This window comes from Nasonia vitripennis, chromosome 1 (assembly GCF_009193385.2).
Source record: "Nasonia vitripennis strain AsymCx chromosome 1, Nvit_psr_1.1, whole genome shotgun sequence".
Lineage (NCBI taxonomy): Eukaryota > Metazoa > Arthropoda > Insecta > Hymenoptera > Pteromalidae > Nasonia > Nasonia vitripennis.
In genome coordinates, this window is record NC_045757.1 from 12473737 (window position 1) to 12496225 (window position 22489).

The window sequence follows — 22489 nt, forward strand, 5'->3', positions numbered from 1 at the left end:
TGAATTATTAATTAGTCAACCTGTCGTTTTCTCAAAGGCACGTGTGTGCCTCATCCATAGCAATCGATACAATAACAATTTAGTTTGTACACGTGGACGGATCGTTATGGCATACTCGGATGCGTACTGTATATATACACTGAAAGCGACTGGCCTTATCGCGTAGGTACCACTCAGAGCGCCGGAAGACAATGGCAAATCGGAATCCAATACTCTCCTTCCGTCGTTATAATTGAAAGTGCCGCGTGAGATGTCGATTCCGGGGCTGCTTTTTGTGGCTTTGTGCGTTGCTCGCTCGCGGTGTGTTGCTCTGTCTCTCTCACTCTCGCTTATTCTCTCTTTCGTCTGCTGGTTCGTTGGAAGGGATGTTACTTCTCTGCCAGCGGATATTGCGGCCCGTGAGTCGCTGCCAGTTTGACGCGGTTTTTGGTGCGATACGCGCCTGTCCACGGGACTGTCGAGAGTTTTTTCCCATCTGTCTCGAACGTTGATATTATTTCGTTTTTTTTTTCGCATTCGGTACTTCAAGAGGATGTTTGGGATACTTCCGACTCAAATCCTTTGAATAAGGTGCTGTTTCCACGAAAGAAAGCGAACTTGCTCCAGGCAAAGGCGAATTTCAATGTTCAAGAAAATTCTCTGAATTCCGCTTTGATGCGCTGTTGTGCGCGGTCCGCGAGTTTCTATAAAAACCAGCGGCAGCAGTTTGCAACGAGTCTGATTTTTAATAGTGACCTTTGGTGTACACTCGGTTTATCTTTACGCGAAATAGAGAAAAAAAGTTTTCCCACCAAAAAGAACGGATCTGCTCCCGCGGTAGCTCGTGAAAAAAAAAAACTGATAATCACGAGATTTAAAGCTCGTAGACCGCATCGATTATCTTCTCATTCGGCCGTTTCTATCTTTCTCTCCTTCCCCGTCTCTTTCGGAATGTAATACAACACACACACACAAGCCCCTCAAACCCTCCCGTCTTTTTCTCGACGGATTAATTTAGATTAATCGTCGGCTGCGCTCTTTTTCCCATTTCGCGTATACGCGCAGAGTCGCGCATTTATCCCGACCAATTATAACCCTCGTGTGTATAGACTGTCGGAACGGATTTTCGTCGTGCGTGCGCACAGCTTTGAATCTGTGTCATTTATTTCCTTTGTGGACTTTTGTGTAACTTTTTTTAATTTGAAAACCCCATCATTCAAATTTCAGAAACGAAATAAGGATTCTCAATCAATCATTTTCAAATAAGCAGTGGTGCGCCGCAAAAATGTATAAACTAAAAGATGATCCTTTTCTCTTTGCAGACCGGCGTAGCGGAGATGACGTGGGTGGTAGCAGATCACTCGGCAGCCCCGGGTACTCGGGAGCTCAGCGTTACAAAGGGCCAGCAGGTCGAGGTGTTGGAAAACGGCAGCGGCAGCGGTTTGGGCAGCAACGGAGGCAGTGGTAACGGCGAGTGGACATTGGTCAGGCTGGCCTCGACTCCCGGTCAGTCGGAGCCGCCGGCCGAGGGTCTCGTGCCGACGAGCGCGCTCAAGCAGCCACCCACCGCCACCTGCAAGACCTCGCCCTCGCGCAAACCACCGCTCGCGGCTGCACAGGCGCAGACGCCCCTACAGCAGGCCTCCCTCAACGCCGACGATGGTGAGTTTCGATCCAGAATTTTATTTCGCTTTGCTATACAGCCTACAAGAGGCCATTATCGAGAGGGATTTATCGAATCCAGCAGAGCGCTTATAATCCAAATTTCTTGTCCATCAGCAATCGTGAGTTTACTCGGAGATTAATGTATTTGCCCAGCGATATAGCCGCGGAATCCCCGGAGATAGCTGCTGGCGGAGCGTCGCAATATTTCCTAATAATAATAATCGTCGTGAAAAATCGGTCGGCGATGCGATTACATGCGTTGACACGCGCGTATGCAGCGTTTGCCCAAGGGAATCTCACCGAAAGTCGATCCGGCCGTCAGAATCACACAATTACATTCCTCTGTAAAACTCTCTCTCTCTCTCTCTCTCTCTCTCGCGGGTTCTCTCGCGGGATTTCGATAAAGAAGAGGTCGCGCGAATTATGCGATATCGGGCCGTCGGTGTGCTCGATCGTAATTTCTCGAAGCATCGCATCCTACTCGGGAGAGAGCGCGCGGTCAATTGAAAAATTGAGTCACGTAGTCGTGCGTCACAGTCGGAATTCCATCTCCCTCCGAGGAAGAGAGAGAAAGCAGCAGCCTTCCTCTCTTGATTCTCCCTCTCCTTTTTGCACCCCGAGAAAAGGAATCCGTCTTCGATCTTTCAGCTCGCTCGTTTTTCTTATCTTTTGTTCCTCTCTCCCTATCTCTCGCTCTCTCTCTCTCTCTCTCTCTTTCTCGCGCGCGCTTTTTCTCTCTTTGAATTTTCTGACCGCTTTTTTTAGCCCCTTTGTCCGCGATCCGTTAAAACTCAAAGGCGCGCGCTCGCGATTTGCGCAGAACTCGCGAGAGAGTACGAGAGGGATCGAGAGCTATACTGCAACGAGTTTGTTAATCCGCAGCGGGTGTTACTTTATATTGTGCGTAGCCTGAGTTTATATGCAGAGTAAACGTTTTCTTTGGCAGGAAGGCGCGCTTTGCAGTTATTTGCGAAATTTGCGATTAATCTTGTATACACACGCGCGCGCAGCATCCGTGTATGTGTGTTTGCGCGTTTTGCATTTGAATTTCATTCGCTCGAATTCGAGCCTTCTATAACGGCGAAAAATACGCGTAACACATCGACTTTCCCACGCTTCTCACGAAAAAGGGAGAAACGGCAACACACGCGAAACTGAGACTGGTTTCTCTCTCTCCCACAGCTGTATACTCTCATCTCTCTCTCTCTCGCGCAGACACACATCCGGCATGTGTGTGTGTGTGTACGCGCGCACACTCGATCAATACGCATGACGGCGGCGGTGCCTGCGACGACGCCTGTCCTTGACCAGTTCATCGTCGTCTTCGAGTGCGATATCTCTTCTTCTTCTATAATCACTGAAGGAGTCGTTGTCGTCGTCGTCGACCTGTGGCAGTAATAGTCGGCGCTGCAGATGTTTCTCGGATATTGTACTCCAGGCGCGCGCGAAATTAATTTTCCCGAGTTTCAAAGTTCGAGGGTTGCTCTTTTTTCACCGGGACTATATACGCATGTGCATACATATATTCGGCGAAAGGCAACGTGACTTATAATCTGCGTTTACACGCGGTTGTACAAAGATTTGAGATAAAGAGAGGCACAGGCTGAGTCGCTGAGTCAGTGGCGCAAACGCGGAGGAACGAATTTTTGTAAAACCCCGGGAAAGATATACCTATACAGGCCATATAAAGAAAATATGTATACCCAGCTCGCTCTTACGTTATATCGCCTCGCCTCCGCTGCAGGGCTCGATCTTCAATATCCGCTCTCTCTCTCTCTCTCTCTCTCTCTCTCTCTCTCTCTCTCTCTCTCTCTCTCTCTCTCTCTCTTTCACTTGCGCGCCACGGATTCTCGCAGTGGCGGCTTATTTTTATTTCCGCGCTCGGCTTAATATAGCCACTCTCTCTCTGTGCGTGTGACGTCTCAACGGTGAGCTCGCGCGCGTAAGCGAGCGAGCGTTAAAAATATTTTTTATATGAAAATTCGGAAAGAATCCAAGTCTCTCTCTTATTGTCGAACGCCTCGCGTGAGCTTCTTAAATATTTATTTGGCTCATAATAGGTGCGGCCATTTCGCACGGAGAGCTTGCGCGCGACTGTTTGCGAAGAGAGAGAGAGAGAGAGAGAGAGAGAGAGAGAGAGAGAGAGAGAGAGAGAGAGAGAGGAGGGTTATCGTTTGCGATGTTTCGGGGAAACGCGATGATCGATACGCTGTACGTATGTGTACACGGCGATATGCGATGGGAAAGCCCTGAGAGAGACAATGTGTCCGAGTGTTTCTCGGAGTTCGCAGACTGTTTGCCCGAGCGAGTTTTCGATACGCCTCAATAATTTTAGAACCTCGACATCGAAAACATGTACCATGAATATTTTTTCATAATAGCACGGGAGAATCAAGTCTAACGGCATCCGGTCTTGTTCTACTGCGCTCGCGGACGATCAACCGAATACCTGATTAAGCGCACGGGCGAGCGCCGAAAGCTCGGCTGTATACAGCTCTTAAGTGCACACTTGACCGTCAAAAGCTCTCTCGTGTTGTAAACGTTAACTCTCGCGGTGTATACATACACACATACACACACACGCACACGAGAGATAGACACAGAGAAACCTCGGCTCGCTTGCCAAGCGGCATAAATCGGAAAGCTCCTACTTCTCCGTGTGCATGTGTGTACAAGCCATAAGGTGGCGGCCTCTTCCGACAAGATCACACTTCTGCCCCTCCTCTCTTCCTCTCCCTCTTCCTCTCGACGTTCGTTATTTAACAATATTTATAAACGCACGCCGCGTATTCTCTCTCTCTCTCTCTCTCTCTCTCTCTCTCTCTCTCTCCGAGCGGCGTCTCACACGCGTGGCACGTCGCCTTTTCACCGTTCGAAGGCCAGCGCTGCGGTGTATAACGCATATGCTTAGAGCGAGCGAGCGAGCGCTCGGCCAGTTAGTTGGCTATTGTCGCGCGGTGCCGCGGACAAGCGCTACAGTAGTGGCCGAAGCGCCTTCGCGAGTGTTTCTTGCGGCTAGTCGTGCAGTTTTCGCGTTGTGTATACATTGCGCATCGAGGGCGGGAGGCTCGACTGGTCAGGATTCCGTCGCTACTGCAAGTCCTTCGAAGTAAGAGGGCTCTCTGCTTTCCCTTTTTCTTTCGAGAGTATATATTTCGATTTGTGTCGCGATCGACTTGGTGCTTTTTTTATATGCATCGTTGTTGTAGTAACAGCAGCAATGGTCTATTTCGAGCCGCATTTGAAATTCATTGTTCACTGCATAATCGAGCATTATAATTATAGCATAATATCTGCAACGGTATGATACGCAGTAGCCCGAGCCCATAAGATTATTTACACGATTAATATTTCTCCGAGACCGGCGCAACGGCGGAAATAGACTCTTTTTGTCTTCCACGCGGGTGAAAAGTCCTCTCTACTCTCGCAACAAAAAATTCTTTCGAAGTGCAAGCTCCGGCTCCGATTAAAAAAAGAAAAAATAAAGAGCTCCGAGTGTCACGCGCACACACGCGTTCTCTGGCTATGCGTATATAGTACAAAACGAGGCGTGAATTTTCACCCGCAAGTTTCTCGAGTGCGACATGGTGCGAAAAAAGTACTGACCGATACACCCTTTCGAGTGATGTGCTTCGTGACAAGGGAGGTATTGAGTAATTCCAGTGCACACACACACGCGCGCGCTTACACCTGATCTGACATGTGTCAAAACATGGCCGGAGACGATCGAGCCGAGGACTATAACGTGACAAAGACCAGTGCGTAAAGTCAGCGAGTGATAACCGCCGCCGTTGTTCTCTCGGCTGTGATCGAATACACGTATTGCACCATACACCTCGTATACGTACCAAAAGTGCAGCTGCGTCGTAACCGCGAACAAGACATGTCCAAGGCATGCAAAAAGCAAGCGAGCACCTCTAGGAGAACTCGCTCGTTGCCTCGAGACGCATCAGGTAAATCACCTCGACGTTCAACTGATTATCCGCTTTCTCTCTCTATCTTCTATTTTTCTTTCGCGCACTGCAGAAGCAGCCGTGAATCGTCAGGCGGCGCTTTGTTTCGTCGCCGTATACTTATAACAAGCGACTGTTGTTTCAAGTGCGCTTTATCGGCTGCAATGCGGTATCTTTATTATCATTTTTTCTCGTCGGTAAGCCAACGCTTTCGCGAAACTGTCTGGGCGACAAAAGTTTCACTCGGTGAAACAATACGTGTATTTATATATACGTATACATCGTAACGAAGCTTTCTATTCCGAGCGAATTTCGCGCTCGCGAATTATACGATACACACACGAAGCTCGCGGGGGAATGTGTCGGTATTCAATATTTTATAATTAGTATACGGCGATGCGCCGTGCGACATGAATGTTTCATGAGCTGCACGCTGTCTTGTATTATATTTCATAGTGCTACGGAGTTATTTCCGATCATCACGATGAACAATGGAAATCCCGCGTCGAGATGAATTTCGATCGATTCGGCGAAAATCGCAGCGCGATGACATCAGTGTATATATGGTATAGCGACTATACCTACTACAACAACGAGCGCATCGTCGCGAGCAATTTTCTTCATTAGCGACGACGAACGCAGACCGGTCGTAATAGCTTCCGCTCCTAAAGTATCGTCGTTCTCGCAAATTCACGGTCGACCGCCATGTATTGCAAGCGTTATTGTTGTCTTTAAACTACACACGCCGGGGCGAAAAATAACTCTTGTTCGTTATTAACAAGCCCGAAAATAGTCGGGGGAGCGCTACTTTCGAGTAAACCGTGCGCTTATTGTGCGAGAGGAAAAGGAAACGGTCGAGCTATTCCTCGCCTTTTAATGTGTGTACAGAGGGCAGATCCGTATGTGAATGGGGAACGTTTATCGGCCGTCGCATACTGAGCGTGCAGTGTTCCTTTCATGCGCGCAGCTTTTTCTATACGCGCATGTAATGTAACAGGAGGTGACGATACGAAACGCGCGCGAAGAGCTCGAGTGTATTTGTGCCAAAACGCGTATAATTGTGTCCCGAGGTTAACATATTCATTATTGAAAGTGTCGGAAATTCGCGACATTTTTCTCATTCTCTCGCTACTATACACTCGCGCGCTTTACTGCACCAGGAAACATGAATTTTCAGCTGCGCTGCGGGCTGTCTCTATCTCTCTCTCTTTCTCTCTTGAAAGATTGCCGCAATGCGCGCGCTTATTTTCGAGTTTCGCTACACGCCTCCTTCGTGCGGCGCCTTATCAACAAATTGTTTACTTAAAAAAGGGCATCCTTGTACAGTACAGCGTTCGTGATCCAGTTACATTTGGACTAATGCAAGAGATCGTGTGCGCGCATGTACACCTTTTAATTATCCTAATTGCCCTATCGGTATAATCGTCAACTCTCGAGGAAATTGAGCAGCGATCGCGTGTGTGCTCGATCCCTCGCGAAAATGCGCATTTTAATTTCGCGCCGTTAAGAAAGCCGTATATAACGCTAGAGTACAAATGAACAGCGTCGAGTCGACGGGACGGCTTTTAAAGAGATTTATGCCGCCGCGAGAGAGGTTATTAAAAAGTCGTTAAGCCTCCCCATAGTTCGAGTCAGGGAACTAACTGCGCAGAATTAACACACAATGCTGTCTCTCGCGGCTCTACGAATTAGCCGAATAAAACATTATGAGCGCGCGGTATATCTGAAAAATATCGATTCCACATCAAAGTGAATGTTTAAGCACTCGAGCCTAATCGAGTATACCGAATCTCCAAACCTACTCCCATTAATCACACGAGCTCCCGCTATAGCAGTGTACACTATATAAAGATAAAACGAAAAAAAAGTATATTCCCTGGTGCATACGCCCTATCAAGAATGTCTCAAAACCGCAGCCGCCTATCTCAGTTGATGTACGTCGCACTCGGTCAACGTCAGCGCGATCCATTTTTCCCCGCACAGCTCAGCGGCGAATTGCCTCCGGAAAAAGCAAAGGTACACGGGAGCCCGCAACCGACGGAAGAGCATATATACAAGCGCGCATAGGAAATGTCTCTCAAGCCGCTGCAGTTCCGGGGCGTTAGCTCGAAAAGGCGGTTCGCGTAATAAAACGACGCCGACGTCGACGAGTAGCTCTCGCTGGAATAACGTTACCCACTGCACGAGGAGGAGAAGAGAGAGGGGGGAGGGCATAATATGTAGGCAAAGGAAAAGGTGTATACGTGCTGGTACGTCGAGCGCCGCTGGAGCGAATTTTCAATAACAAGGTTGTTAAGTATAGCACACGCGACTACATTACGGCGAATAATTTTTTTTAATTAGATTTTTCACCTCAACTTCTGCTGACGCATATCTACTGATATAATTTTCAGTAGCGAGAGGCCTGTGTACTGGGCAGTTTTGATCTTAGGAATGAGTATGTAAACAAACTCGCACGACCTATTTTCGCGACGATGAAAAGAATAAAATAACAAAAATTAAAAATAAAGATCCGGTGCTCGCTTCGTTTTTATCGCGCGCACCTCGTGATGCCGCGATACAGGCCACAAAACTCGCTCGAAATCCACCATTAAACTCTAAACATTGTGTCTACGCGACTGCGTCAGCCCCGAATTGTTGGCACGCGACAGCCTCGTCGCTCTGAATGAACCATCTACTCCTTCGTTGCCATGCTATGCTGCTGCTACCGCTGCTTCTGTATATTATATTCTACTCTTGATTAATCCTCATCCAGGCCGAGCTGAATAATCAACGCGAAGCGGTTTGTTATGCGACGTTAATTCGCGTTGTCAGCCCCGCGCGTGAATCGTATAACGGCTATTAACGGACGAGCTTGCGAAAAAAAAGGAATAGAACGCGTAGCTCGTCGACGAAGATTGATTATGCCGCGCGTTTTAGACTAATTTACCTCTCGCTCCGCGAGCGTGTGGGTGTAATAACGTAAGAAAAAAAGCATATTATACACGCCACGATTTTTACACGAAATCGAGATTAAAAGCTCTCGGCGCAGCGCTGTGACTAATCGACCTTGACTATAATCTCTCTCTGGCTTTTTCAACGTCGTGCGGTATACATACGGGTATTTATAATACGCATCTCATCCCGCGTGTATTTTCGTGCGCGAATAATAGGCATCGGCTTATAAGTGGTGCTTGATTAATTCGAAAAAAATGGACGATATCGCTTGGTAAACAGAGTCGGGATGATCTGCCTCGAATAGTGCGTATATAGGTTTGCGCGCGCGTGTGTGTGTGTGTCGGAATTAAACGGCGGCGAGTCTCTCGATGCCGTCACGCTCGAACTTTTCGAGAGCATACGATGGAGATGAGGTAAGTGCATACGCACTCCATCTAGAGCAGAATCTCAGGGGGGGGGGGAAGGGGATGAGAGGCGATGAATAAAATAAAAGCCGCGAAGGCGCCCAAGTGCCGCGGACCGAAGATAATCGCTACGGAAATAGACTGCGCCGGCCGAAAACAGCCGAATAATAACGAGCCTAATAATAGGGATAAATGATAAATTCGCGCAAGCGCAAGCATCGATGCCGGTTAATTATAGACGCGGAGAGAGAGAGAGAGAGAGAGAGAGAGAGAGAGAGAGAGAGAGAGAGAGGAGGAGGATTTTCGGGCTTTTTCGAGCGGTTACGCGTTCGGCGTTGTAAAGAAAGCTCGTTATTGTGATTCGAAATAAGCTCCACTGCAATTAACGATGCGTAACCGTGCAGCTTTTGCTACTTGTAACTTTCTTTCTCGAACAACAAATTGGGTTATTACAAGGTTGAGCCACTATACAACGCTAAACTCGCTCTTTTTCGTGTGCAAAACGACGCTATTGAAAATATGTCCTCGAAACTGTATACGATTCGTGCAACCTCGAAGGTTTTACGAGGCTATACGCACCGTTGAACTCGCAGTTGTAGTCGTCCGCGACCCTTAAGAAAAAGCATGCGCACATGTGTACACCGAGCGCGTAAAACGTCGCTCTCGGAGGCACGAGCGAATAATTAAACAGCTCTCGCGCGCAAGTCCGACTTGCGCAAGCACAGCATTAAAAGGTGAAACGAACTCGCGTGGAAACGTAATGAGGCAAAGTTTGGACTGCAGCGGACGAGGAAGTACGACTCGAGGGAGAAACACAGAGAGGGAGAGATAGTAACTAGATTCATAAGAACAACTTTTCTTATACCGTAGAGAGACAGAGAGAGGGAGAGAGAGAGAGAGAGAGAGAGAGAGAGAGAGAGAGAGAGAGAGAGAGAAGTCGTCGGAGGGAGCAAGAGACAGAGAACCAACTCGATAAGTTTGAAACGAAGAAAGCATCCGCTGACACATTCCGTAATCTGTCCGCATCGCTCTCTTTCAGCTCTAATGTATTCCGCTTGTAATTACATGCTAATTCTTTCCGAATGCCGGCTTTATTATTTTTCCTGCGAGAGAGCCGCGCAGCGTGAGAAGATCGTTTCTTCCGGAATAAAGATGAGCGCGTGGAAGAGAGAGAGAGAGAGATCTTTTTAAATTTGAGGACGAAGCTAATCCAGCGGAACGGCCTTCACGTCTCCGGGCAATCAATGAGCAGGCGTTCTTTGAAGTCGGCCGCGCGGGATATGTGTCTCAATTAGGAAGAAGACGAGCAGAAGCTTACGTAAGAATCTGATCTACTATCGCGCATCGATAATATACAACGTATATACAAACTCGTTCCCACGCGAAACATCTCTCGAGAGGGAGCTGCACCTTCTGTGCTTCGAGAAAATCCAAAACTCTTCCTCTCGAGTGTACACACTACGCTGCACAACGGTCCGTATCGATTTCCCTCAGCGGCACGTATACCCAGGCACACAAGAGTATAGCCTCGTGTATGGCCCGTTAAAACACTACTGCAACGCGTTGTAAAAACGCAAAAGTGAAACGCTCGCGCTGCACATGTATAGTATATACATGCATGCAGTAGCAGCTGCTATGTGTGTGCGCGCGCGCGCGTGTATGTGCATAGGAACAGGAAGAGCTTGGATATTTAAAGTCCGGGCACGCGTGCCGCAAATAAAAATTGAAGTGTGTATACCGCCCGGAGGGGGGATGACTTAAGAGTCTTATCTCGCTCGGAGACCGGATACACGCGCGCGCCTTGTGTGTGTGTAAGAGAGAGAGAGAGAGAGAGAGAGAGAGAGAGAGAGAGAGAGAGAGAGAGAGAGTCCGACACGAGCTTACTTACTTGCGCGACTGTACGGCTCTGTATTTTGTTTATTCTGGGGAAGAGGAAGTTTCATATAATGTATGTAGCATACCCCGCTGGTGAGAGTTGCGGTTTCGGTATTGTATGTAAAGCGGCTAATGGATATATTTTTTGCTTTGCGGAAAAGAAATGTACTTCACTGCTGATAGAGAGAGAGAGAGAGAGAGAGAGAGAGAGAGAGAGAGAGAGAGAGAGAGAGAGAGAGAGGCGTTATCTCGCGTCGATTCGTTGTGGAGATCACGCGGGCTTTTACGCGCCTCTGTATCGAAGGTGTGACTAATAAACAGTCCATATACCAAGCGATACGGATCTTGTTATTTGTTATAAAAATATGATGAATTAGTCAGCTTCTTAGAACGACGAGTAGGGACTCTCTTATCGACGACAAACGCTCGCTTCTTTATATACACATACATAGTCTACAAAACTCGCGTAAACAAACGCGTTAGAGCTGAATAAATAGTTGAGTGCACTGGCTGTATATTTCTGAATATTCCACGCGCATATATGAACTTATACCTCGCTGCGCGCTCTATGCAAACGTAAAGCGTCCGATCGATTATTTCATAAAACGAGTTTACACGCCTGTGAGCGGGGCAAATCATTTCTCCGGAGCTCGAAAAAGCAACTGTAAAATTTCAATTCCCCCGCCGCACGCATTACTTACGACGACCTCGCGCGAATGCGGCTATCGCGCGTATATACTCGCGCTGCCGTCTCGTTGCGCGAACATCGCTCTTCTCTTGAGTGTATTCCTCCGTTATATCGTCGCGGGACTCTCGAGTTTTTCGAATAAAAAGTTTAAGCTCGTGTCACTGAGAAATTTTCATTGAAAATCTAAATCGTGGATATAAGTTTAGCTTTGGACTGTCCCACACTGCTAAAACTCAGAGCGGCATGCCACGTTATATGCTAAAACTAGTCTTCAGTTATAAATTGCGTGCTTTAATTAATAATTCTTTAGTGTAACTAGCAGAAAGAAAAATCAGCAATACGCTTTACGATTTCGCGGGCGAAAAAATCCAGGGCGATCGAGAAGCACTTTTTAAAACAACGCTTGTTCGCATCGATTTTGCCATAAAAATGTATAACGCGCTCTCGCGGCCCCTGATGAATTTATCGACGCGTGCGTGTACTCGCAGTCGTGTCCTATTAATATTCGCGCGCGTTAATTATCGTAGGAGCTTCGGGGGATGCGACGATTCCGATAGCCGCTCTATCTTGCAAATATGATCAGAAAGCTCGTGTGTGTGTAAGTGTGTGTGCGTGTGTACATGTGCGACAAAAACGGATATCTGCAACAATAACCTTTCTCTGCAGCGAGAGACTCGTCCTTTATTTATACAAACTCGCACACGCGCAACGTCAACTCTGTATACAGTATTTTCATAGCTGTGCGTTTATTTTTTTAATTACGTGCACACGTCTCCCTTGCGTGATGCCGGAGGCGGGGCTAGACCTATCCTTAAATTCAATTAAAATTATAATCTGCTCAATGCGAGTGTGTATACGAGACTGAGAGGCGGATTAGCGCAAGATATTTATTCGGCCCATGGGGTTCTCTACTGCTACTGCTGCTGTACGAGTAGATAACTATACACTGCGAAAAGGGGAATTCAGAGCTGGCAATCGATGCCGGCCTCTGTGGCTACTGCACTATGTAGTAAATCGAAAAATAAATTAACTTAATTAAAACTTCGCGAGATATAGGAATTGAAATGTTTCCAATTCGGTATATTTTTACTTGCACCCAGCGGCTTCTCTCTCGATCGATTTACGATTGTAATACGCGTCGAATCGAGGCGCCTGAACTCTTCAACTGGCAGATCTCAGACGCTTCGTATCGCTCAATCCAATTTACCGAAACTATGGAGCGAGCTGTGTAATGTATGCAAAGAGGAGCCTCGTCGAGTGGTTGTCTGAATCGAGATAAGGGCGCGCAACAGGGGAAATTATACTGCGCCGCACTTTGACACGCATATGCACGTAATGGAGTTGTGTGCCGAGGAACTAAACGCTTCATTTTTTGCTGGTGTATTAATGCTGACTGCGAAGGGCTTTTCAGTGGGTTCCCGCTATCGCCGATGACCTAATACTTATCGCGAGTAATGACTATAGCTGTTGTGCATGAAAATATTCAATAGCTTATTCGTCATGCGCTCGATACTACTTCACGAGCATCACTGCAGCGACAAACTCTCCGTTAACCTCTCGAGCGCAAATACTGCAGCTGCGTCAGTAAAAAGCAAGATTTCCAAAGGCAACATTCCACGATAATCCATTACGATTCTAAATAGTCTCTCTCTCTCTCTCTCTCTCCCTCCCTCTCTCTCTCTCTCTCTCTCTCTCTCTCTCCGTATAAATTTCCTGTACAATCAAGTCAACAAAAACACAGTCGCCTATAAACAAGCGCGAAAAAATAGAATGAGAAAATGTCGCGCGCGCGAGCATCGAGAACACCGCAGCGAAACGCAAGAGCGAAAGAGGGTCGAATGATAAAAGACCCTCGGCTCGCACTGCACAGCCACTCGCCGAGCAATTAAGCGGCTAAATTAACGGCGCGAGCTTTCTTACCCTCGCGCTCTATTACTTTAGCCGATGCTGGCGCAGGTATGATGACTTGTCGGAGAGAGAGAGAGAGAGAGAGAGAGAGAGAGAGAGAGAGAGAGAGAGAGAGAGAGAGAGAGAAAGAGCTGAGAGAAATGTGTGCCCGGATGCCGCCGCTTCAAGTGGACTTGCCTACTCCATCGTTCTGCACCAGTTGCGACGCCGGAGTTTCACGACGCGAATTAGGCCTTTAACTCCAGCGCGCGAATCTCGATCGGGACTCTTTGCGCCGATGCACGCGAAATTTTTCATCGCCCACTGCTATACAGCTCGCGTGAAATTACGCTGAAAAGAGAATTGGAGCAAAAGGGCTATTAGCCGCGGGAAAAAAGCTGAGCGCAGAGAGTGCCGGCGACGCGAGAGCTGGAAAAAGGAGCGACCTCTCACCTTCGAGCTTCTTTTTTTTAAGCCTTTGCGCGAGCCGCATCGCTCGGTCTTTATCTAAAAATAAGAAGAAGCTAGCTAATGCTCCATCGGCCTGATGCGCCGCTGACGTTTTTACATTATGAAATTTGTGCGCGCGCCAGCGCTTCAGATTGACTGGGTTGTTGTTGGGTTTTTTCTCTCTCGTCTCGTTTCGCCGTTTTTACGGATAATATCGAGAGCTGAATTCACGGAGGGACAAATATCGTTCGTTCGCGCGAGTATACACGTTGGAATATACGAAGGACCAAACCTTTTAAGTTCGAGTCAATTAATCCGTTGATTGATTTACGGCTACATCGTTAATCAACTCCAAAAAACCATCAGCCGATACGTGTCACGGGTATGAAAATTAAATTGTGTAATCAACCGTTACAGCGATTAATATACTCGAAAATTAAAAATTTTAATAGAGCAGCGATCCGAGCGGCTCAAATGATATTAGTCGGCTCAATTATTCCGCGGCCAGGCGCGGGAAAACTTATCATACGCGCGCATATTAACGTTTTTTTATTTTTCATTTCACTACTTAACTCTGGCGCGTACCGTAAGGAAAGTGCTATCATCTCGAGAGTTTTCTAATCTGCATTCTTTAACGCTGCTCCGCTTCATTTTCTGAATACTTATAGAACGTATAAGGAGATAATAGAAGCCGTTTATGGAATAAATAGCCAGGCTTGATACGTTGTAAACGATACAACTTTATAATCACACAAGCGTCGTCGTAATCGATGTAATACGCCGCCGTTATCTGATGTGTAACGGCTGAAGTAAAGGCAGAATCCCAGCGGTGGTTTTGCGGAAATCGATGAACTTATTAAGACAATGGGCGTTCGATCTAGCTGTTCAAAAACGTCCTCTGTGTATTATTAAAAACCCCTCAATATCCGATCCACTATTGTTTTCCGTTTATTACCACGGGAAATCTCCGAGTCGCGCGAAACTCTTTTTTACTTTATTTATATACACTACTCAGCTGAATTGTCTAGTGAACCTTACGGTAATCGATAATAACGCACGAAAGTGAAAAAAAGTGCGTCATGTTGTTCCGTACGCACTTTTTCGCAGAGAGAAATTTTTATTTTAACCATAATAACACGCATCTCCACTTCGGAGAATTTTTTTCCTTGCCATAACCTTGAATGTTAAAGAAGAATGGTTAGTTTATAATTATAACATAATGACGTCAGATTATGAAAATAGTGCTTAGCCATAAGTGCAACATTGTGACGCGTGGCACGTACGAGTCGCAGTGAACTTTGACGCTCCGTTATAACTTTTTTCTTGCAAGTTTCTCCGCGACTCGATCGCTCAACGCTAATTCGTGTGTGTACACACACTGCCCGGTGTGTGTTATAGAAACAAATCGCTGGATTTTTTTTCTTCTCCTCTCGGCCTCTGAATTATTTATATGTTCTGCGTACTTGTACGACGCGCGCCTCAAGGTGACGTTTTTAAATAAATCTAGTCTACTGCCGGTTTTTATCTGCAAACCGTATACAAATTGTTCCACAGCGTATTCCAGTAGTCGCGCTGCACGTGACACTACGACCAAACTACAGGGAATTCGATTAGTTTTCTGATAATAAACTTCGCCGATATTATTCCCCGTTCGCGCAGTAGTCCGCGCTCTTAATCGAGCCCGATTGAAAAGGCAGAGCGCGATTCTCCGGGGAAAAGACGGCCCGGCAAAACGAGGCTCGTCGTCGACGATCGAATTGCCTCTACACGGAGGAAACGAGTCGAGGCGGTCTTTGACTCTACCTCTTCGCCCTTTTTGCTCATTTTAATCTCCCTAGTATACACAGGTAGAGAGAAAGAGTCGCGAGCAGTGCACCTTTGGACATGCGCAGGATTTAGATGAGTGAGAGAGGCGGGTTTGCTTTGCCTACGTTTGCGATGAAAAATTATGATTCTTCGGTCGTGTCCGACGACGTTCCATTGTTTGCCTGTGATGTATACTGGTCGAGCAATCGTTGTGTGGCTTTTTAATCATCGTAAAAGAGGTAATTGCTTTTTATAGAGCGTAACGGAATCAATTTTCTTTTTAATTTTCTTCGCAAAGCTCCAACGCTGTATTTCACGATATTTTATTTTATGCCGAGAAAAATCCTTTAACGAGAAAACATGCTTACGGTACGCGCCTCTTGTTTTGTATACGAAATTATCCACAAACCATCAGAAAAAAGGCAGAACCCAAACTTAAATGTGTCCTCAAGCGATCCACATTTTCATTGTCTCTGGTTCAGCCCGTCACGTTTTCAGCCAGGACAGAAAAAGCTCTTTCATAATGAAAGTCTGTCCCACTTTGCAGTGACGACGCGAGCTTATAATTTTTTCCCCAACCCGTATTTTCCAGCCACTCAAAAGAATTATTTCAATTAAGTACGCCTCTCTCTCTCTCTCTCATGCACGATTTCGAACGAGTCCGCAAAAAAACGGATCTGCGTCTGATTACGTAATGCCTTATTGGCCTCTTGCTCTCGGCGACAAACTGAAAAACCTTGAATCTCCACCGGAAAATCTGGTGGAACAAAAACAACCCGAAAATAGCTCGACTCGATAATCCTCAAAATCCCGATAATTTATTCGTCTACTCGTCGATCGAGAACCTTGAGAGTGAGAGAGAAGAAGAAGACTCGAGAGGGAAAGAGAAGTTATAACGGCCGGAGGAGATAACGAAATTCGCCAAAGAGAGAAGGATAACGGATACAGAACAGGTCCCTGGTAGAAATTGTCCGATTTAAAATGGTGAAAAAGCTAAGAACTTGGTAGTTTTCCTTGTTCTTGTTACAAGATGTAGTGCTTTTTATCCTAGTTCTTTGGCAGTTCTTAGATCGAGCTGTTTTTGAAAAGTAATGCCCAAGATAGTTGGTCAAATGAGAACGTTTACTTGACTCGGTTGGCTAAGGCGCGCGGCTATCCTTGTGCAGGGCTTGGGTTCGAGTCCCCGGTCGCTCGAAATTTTTCGGATGATTTTTCGCATGCAAATCATTATTCTATATACTTTCATTAAAAAAAAAAACTCGAATACAAGCCTGCTAGTAATGATTTTCCAATTCTAATCTCGAATCGCCATTAACCACGTGCACCTGTGTCGTATTATTTCACCAACTATCTTCGGAAAAAAATAGTTAAGAATACTCAATCTAAAAACTGCCAAAGAACTAGGATAAAAAGCGTTACATGTTGTAACAAAAACTGAAAAAGAAAACTACCAAGTTCTGTGATTGACAACCTCAGAACTTGCAAACATACCTCAGAACATGCAACATATAACTTGGATACCGTTTCTACCAGGGGTGGCGAGAGGGAAAATAATAAAGTTACTCGCCGAGAGCCAGCGCGGAAAAATAGAAGAAGCGTAGTACGGCTAGCGGAATAAGAAAAGACGCGCGCTATTCTCGGCATTGTACATCTCGTCTTTTATATATCGAATTAGCCTAGTTGGGGAGATTAATTCGCCTCCTTCAAAGTCACCCTGCTGTCCTCGAGCTTACATACGCGCTGTGTATATATAGTATACATAAGCAGGTGAACCAATTGGAAATTTTCTAACGACAGGCTGCATTGTTCCTGTTTCTTTTCCCCCATCTCCTTTGTATTGCGCGATATCTTATTTTCGTACTCCTCTGCCTCTTCGGAACTATTTTTAATTTCGCTCGAAGGCATTCGGGCATGCGCTTTTGTATCGCCGCTTAAGTATTGAGCCAATAATTAAATTTTTCCGTTTCGCTCTTCTCCTCCGCAACTCAAATATAAAAACAATCAACTCGACGAGAAAGAGGGAAACCATGACAAACATGCGTCCATGTAAATTTATTCACCTTCTTAGCGTGCGGGGGTTTTGTTTACTAGGAGCACGATATATGCAAACACGGCGATCGTATGAATTTTCACTCTCGAAATTGAAGTCGAAGAGCTATAGAAACGAGCGAAGAATGGTTCATTTATCCCGGAATAATATATCTTTTCAAAAATCTTTATTCGGAAAATTCTTTTACGAAAATGATAGAGACACAAAGGACGTCCGCAATTAAATACGTCTGCGTTGGAAGCGATTGGTGTAAACCGGGGCCGTGAGTGATTTTCATGCAAATTCAAGCACCCTCGCGTTCGCGCGCTATCTCTCGACTGCATGAGTGTCCCTCTTCACACGATCTTATCATTTTAGCATTACATCTGCATTTGACGATTCGCGAATCGCCCCCTCCCCCCAATTTTCATGTAAATACGACAGAACGACGCGTTTACACGCGCCCTAGTTTGCCAACACTTGATGTTGTACTCGTAAATAGAGATGCATCGGTACAAGAGTCGAATCTGATTCGTTTATTCCGGTGCAGTAGATATGAGAAATAAAATGAAGTTATATGTCCAACGGTGTACAAAACTAGAATCGCCAGAGAAGTCTCGATATCGCGATTCTCCCTCAATTCGAGCGTGTGACAAAGAACGAGAGGAAGACGTGCTTCCAATTTTACACTCCGAGGGGTCAAGGAAGATTATCTCCCTCTTCCAACAATAGCCACAAATTCGCTGCGACACAGCTGTAGCTGCCGTTGCTCCAATTATTTAATCGGTTTATGGGTCAACAAAGCATTCATCCGCCAGTGCGAAATAATGCAGGTGTCTCGTGCTCGGACCGTCGCTGACTTTTTCCAGGCGATGTATTTTCATCGTCTTATCCCCCCCTTCGCCCCCACTACCTCACCGAGTTCATACGCGACTTGTACATTTTCATCCCTCTATACTGTGTATCTATAGACTAAAGGCGCCTTTTATTCTTCTCTGTTTCAGAAATCATTGGAAGTGACGGATGCGGATCCGCGAACACAAGCTCGCCGGGCAACAAGAGACGCGGCTTCAGCGGGTAAGATTCTTATGTGTATGCGCGTTTTGGGTCACAAAAGCCCGGATACGCTATTTTTAAAGAGCTTCTTATATTGAATTTTTCGCCGGGAAAAACGCGCACGCACGCGGCGGACCCTTTTGCCGACGTGGACGTATACGATATATCGCTGGAAAAGGTAAAATTGGACGGGCGGGTTTGACCTCTTTTCCCGCGCTCGGGTCCTGCGCGCGGTATTTTATTTTTGAAGGTGCAGCGCGCGCGCGTTTCGAGAAGGGCCGTACACGTGTGCGCATTTTTATTCGGCTAGAGTCAGCCGTTGCAGACACGCTTTCGAGATCTGAAAACGCCCGTCGAGGTTTCCAATTTGCATGAGAGAGACCGCGTTATTCGCGTATAAATGCCAAAGTGGGGAAGTTCCGAGAGTAAAAATGATTTCGAAATGTATAAAGACACGCGGAATTATACCATATCGCATCGGGCGTGAAAAAGAAAAACACAATCGTCCGATTAGCCGATACTTTACCGACCTTTGTATGCAAATGCGCGATTTAAATATTCGAAAGCGCACTACTCTACCAGGATAGGAGAGGACACGAATCGATACGAAGCGAGCTAATTTCATGCGATATAAGCCGCTTCTGCTCCAATCTCGGCCGAAGAAGCTCGCGCGCTCTCCTCCTCGGTGCGGATTAATAATTCAAATTCACGCACATAATCGGCGATAAAAATGGGATTCCCTTAAACCGCTCGCGACGACGACGACCTCGATTCCGCACGCGGCGAGAAATGAAAAAGGCTGCTTTGACTTTAAAATGAAACACTGCCAACGACGACGGCGGGGAGCCGAGGCGAAAAAAGAGTCTGGAAAGACTCTCTTCCCACCCTCTTTCCTGCGCAGTGCACAAAGGTCGCTATATATGCCAAATTACACGCGGCTGCTCGGCAATTAAAGTCCGCGCTTATTTATAGGAGAGAGAGAGAGAGAGAGAGAGAGAGAGAGAGAGAGAGAGAGAGAGAGAGAGAGAGAGAGAGAGAGAGAGAGAGAGAGAGAGAGAGAGAGAGAGAGAGAGAGAGCAGTATAAGGAAACTATTCGGCGCGCGAGTGAAAAACTTTTCCCGCGCTGAAATTATTTATCATCTTCGCGAGAACTTAAGCGAGCGGGACGATGATATTAATAGAGGAAACTCGTCGGTCGGCGTGCAGCTCTGTTCTCTTCTTTTCTTTTCCGTCACTTTCAAAGAGATTATGCGACGAGCTTTTCGTGCCTTTTTCAATTTCCGAGATTAAAAGTTGCGTCCAAGAAGTCCACTCCCTGCACACTCTTATACGCGGCTCTATTAATATACAGCGGGAATTTATTATTCGCCGCGGGAGAGTGGATAGTTGCCCCTCGTGCGAGTTTTCATATACACTATACGTATAGTGCAAAGTTTACCGAGCAAACTGGCCTGTATATGCACAGTGCACGAAATATCCAGCTCATCAAATTAAGCTCAATTGTTGAAGTTGGTCGCTTACATTCTCGCACGCGAGATGGAGCCGTGTCTTTCCAGCTTTCTCATCAGAAGAGAAACAAAACGGCTGTTTTCCGCGCGAATCTTCATCTCCAAGTGGGAGGAACGACGGCTTAGAAAAAAGAACAGAGAGTCGCATCTCCAGAGTAGCTAAGGCGACGTGGCTCGATCGATATGCGCCGCTTATTCTCGCCTTTTTTGTTGTTGTTCATACAGCGGCAAACTCTCTCCGATTGTGATGTTCAATTTCGCGCAATTATAGAGGCTCGAATATTCCGTGCAAGATAATGCGTTCGACTCACAACGCCACGACGCTCTCACACATGGTCCGAGAAACAGAAATACCCATGGCATCAGACGAAATTCCCCACACGCGAATTGCCTACTCTCCGAAGAATCTGAGCCAGCCAATTATCGAGCCCTCCTCCTCTCTTCTTCCAAAAGTCCCCAGTGTGCTCCCGCTTCGGTTCAAATAGTGCGGAGGAAGATCGACGCGCGCGCAGAATAACACGCGAAGCGTCGATGTACAGTCTCTCGGCGCGGGTATCGGACCATTTTAGACGCTCTGACGACGACGACGTCGTCGCTCTCTCTCTCTCTCTCTCTCTCTCTCTCTCTCTCTCTCTCTCTCTCTCTCTCTCTCTCTCTCTCTGCGCACTTGGCAGTCCCGTCAGGCGGAAACTTGGCCGAAGACGCGAAAGAGGAGGCGGGGAGTATATAGCCGTTCACGTGAGTGTGTGCGTCGATAATATTGTTCGGCTTGTTAAAAATGCGCTATCGCGACGGGCCGAAAGTTTGTTCATTTGCTCGAGTGCGATGGATGAGGAGGCGAGCACAATGCTGTCCGATGAGAGGCTCTAAATGCAGCGCGATGAATCTGTGTAATGGAATGCATATAAAAACTCGGAGTGGGATTCTCACGTTGTAAAGAGGCGAGTGTATGCGAAGTTTGTAAAGGCTTGTGAGCACGAGTGTGCGTGCGTGTGTGTATAAAGCGCGCGGAAGGAACGAGTTCATTTGGAGCGTGTTAGGTGGCGATACTCGCTTTCTTCGCGGGCGAGTAGCCGCGACTTTACGCGGGACTTGAAATATGGCAGGGCTTTAATAGAGTCGACGAATTTTACGAGTTGGCCGGGCGTTAAAGTATTGGCGCGCGTTTTAGAAAAGTTTCTGCGCGTCGGGAAGTTTCTCTCCCGGCGCGCTGACGTCGGCTCGCTCCCCCTCTGCAGCCACGCTCGTTTGTCCTCTCGGCTCTCTCTCTCTCTCTCTCTCTCGCTTTGCTGAAAAGCCGATTGAACTCGAGTTTTCGAACTCGACGAGCTTTTTTCGTTACAGGAAATAAAAGTGTACTGCGTATGTTTTTTTAAATTCTCGTTTGCTCGTTTGAGGGTCATTATTTTTGGGTGTGTACGTATATGTCGCGAGATGGAGGCTTGAATTCGCAATGCATAGTTGTATACACGTGGCTGCGCGTAATTGCGCGAAATTCGAGTTACGGGGAACAAAGTTCTCGGGTTTAATTCGCGCTAATGGCACAGTACGATGCGAGGTTATTTATAAAATAAGCATCGTTTACGAGTTCAACAGGAAATTTGAAAAGGGAGCTTTCATCATGCAAAAATATATAATCATTCAAATGTCAATTAAGGCATTAAATAGATCGACTAATTATAATTGGCATCTTTCAGGCGAAAGTGGCTGCCACCACCGCTGCGCAAGCTGAGCCAGTCTAAGGTGGACAAGTCAGCAGCCACCTCGGACCGACCGCCTCCTCCACCGCCGCCGCCTCTGCCCTCGTCGACGAAAAAGAGCAGCGGTCTCGACAAGCTGTTCAAGTTGCCGAGCTCGGGGTCGAGCGACAAGTCTCAGGCGGCTGCGGCCGCGGCCGCCGCAGCAGCAGCTGCAGCAGCCTCCTCCTCCAGTGTCGCCTCGACGACCACCCCCAACGCGACCACGACGACGGCCTCGAGGCAGAGCAGCGGCGAAGAGGAAGTCGTGGGAGCCTCCGGCGCGGAGGACAACGAGGACGCGAGGAGCGTAGGCACGGGAGCCTCGCACTCCGAGCAGAACGGCGCCGAGGACGCCGAGGACGAGCAGCCCGAGCTGCCGCCGCCCATGAAACCCATCACTGAGCCGATCCTCGTGGCCGGAGCTGCGGCTGCTCCAGCCAGCAGCGACGAGCTGCCCGGCAAACTGGTACGTCGCTTTTTGCATTTTCTGGGATTCCGGGAATCCGGTGTGC

General features: G+C 47.2%; 1 protein-coding gene across 8 annotated transcripts in view; it reads left to right on the forward strand.

Annotated features, from left to right (window-relative positions):
- The window catches only part of LOC100114504 (triple functional domain protein), a 69289-nt gene that overhangs the window by 35402 nt on the left and 11398 nt on the right, over window positions 1–22489 (forward strand). For 7 of the 8 annotated variants that reach the window (XR_004345177.1, XM_032601454.1, XM_031928437.2 and 4 more), the window contains 3 exons: window positions 1281–1641; window positions 18678–18750; window positions 21936–22443. Coding sequence is in view for 7 of the 8 variants with exons in the window: in XM_032601454.1 (XP_032457345.1) it covers window positions 1281–1641; window positions 18678–18750; window positions 21936–22443 (942 nt within the window). In the remaining variant the exon portion in view is untranslated. The remainder of the gene's footprint in view (window positions 1–1280; window positions 1642–18677; window positions 18751–21935; window positions 22444–22489) is intronic. The other variant, XM_031928425.2, reaches the window with a different exon arrangement.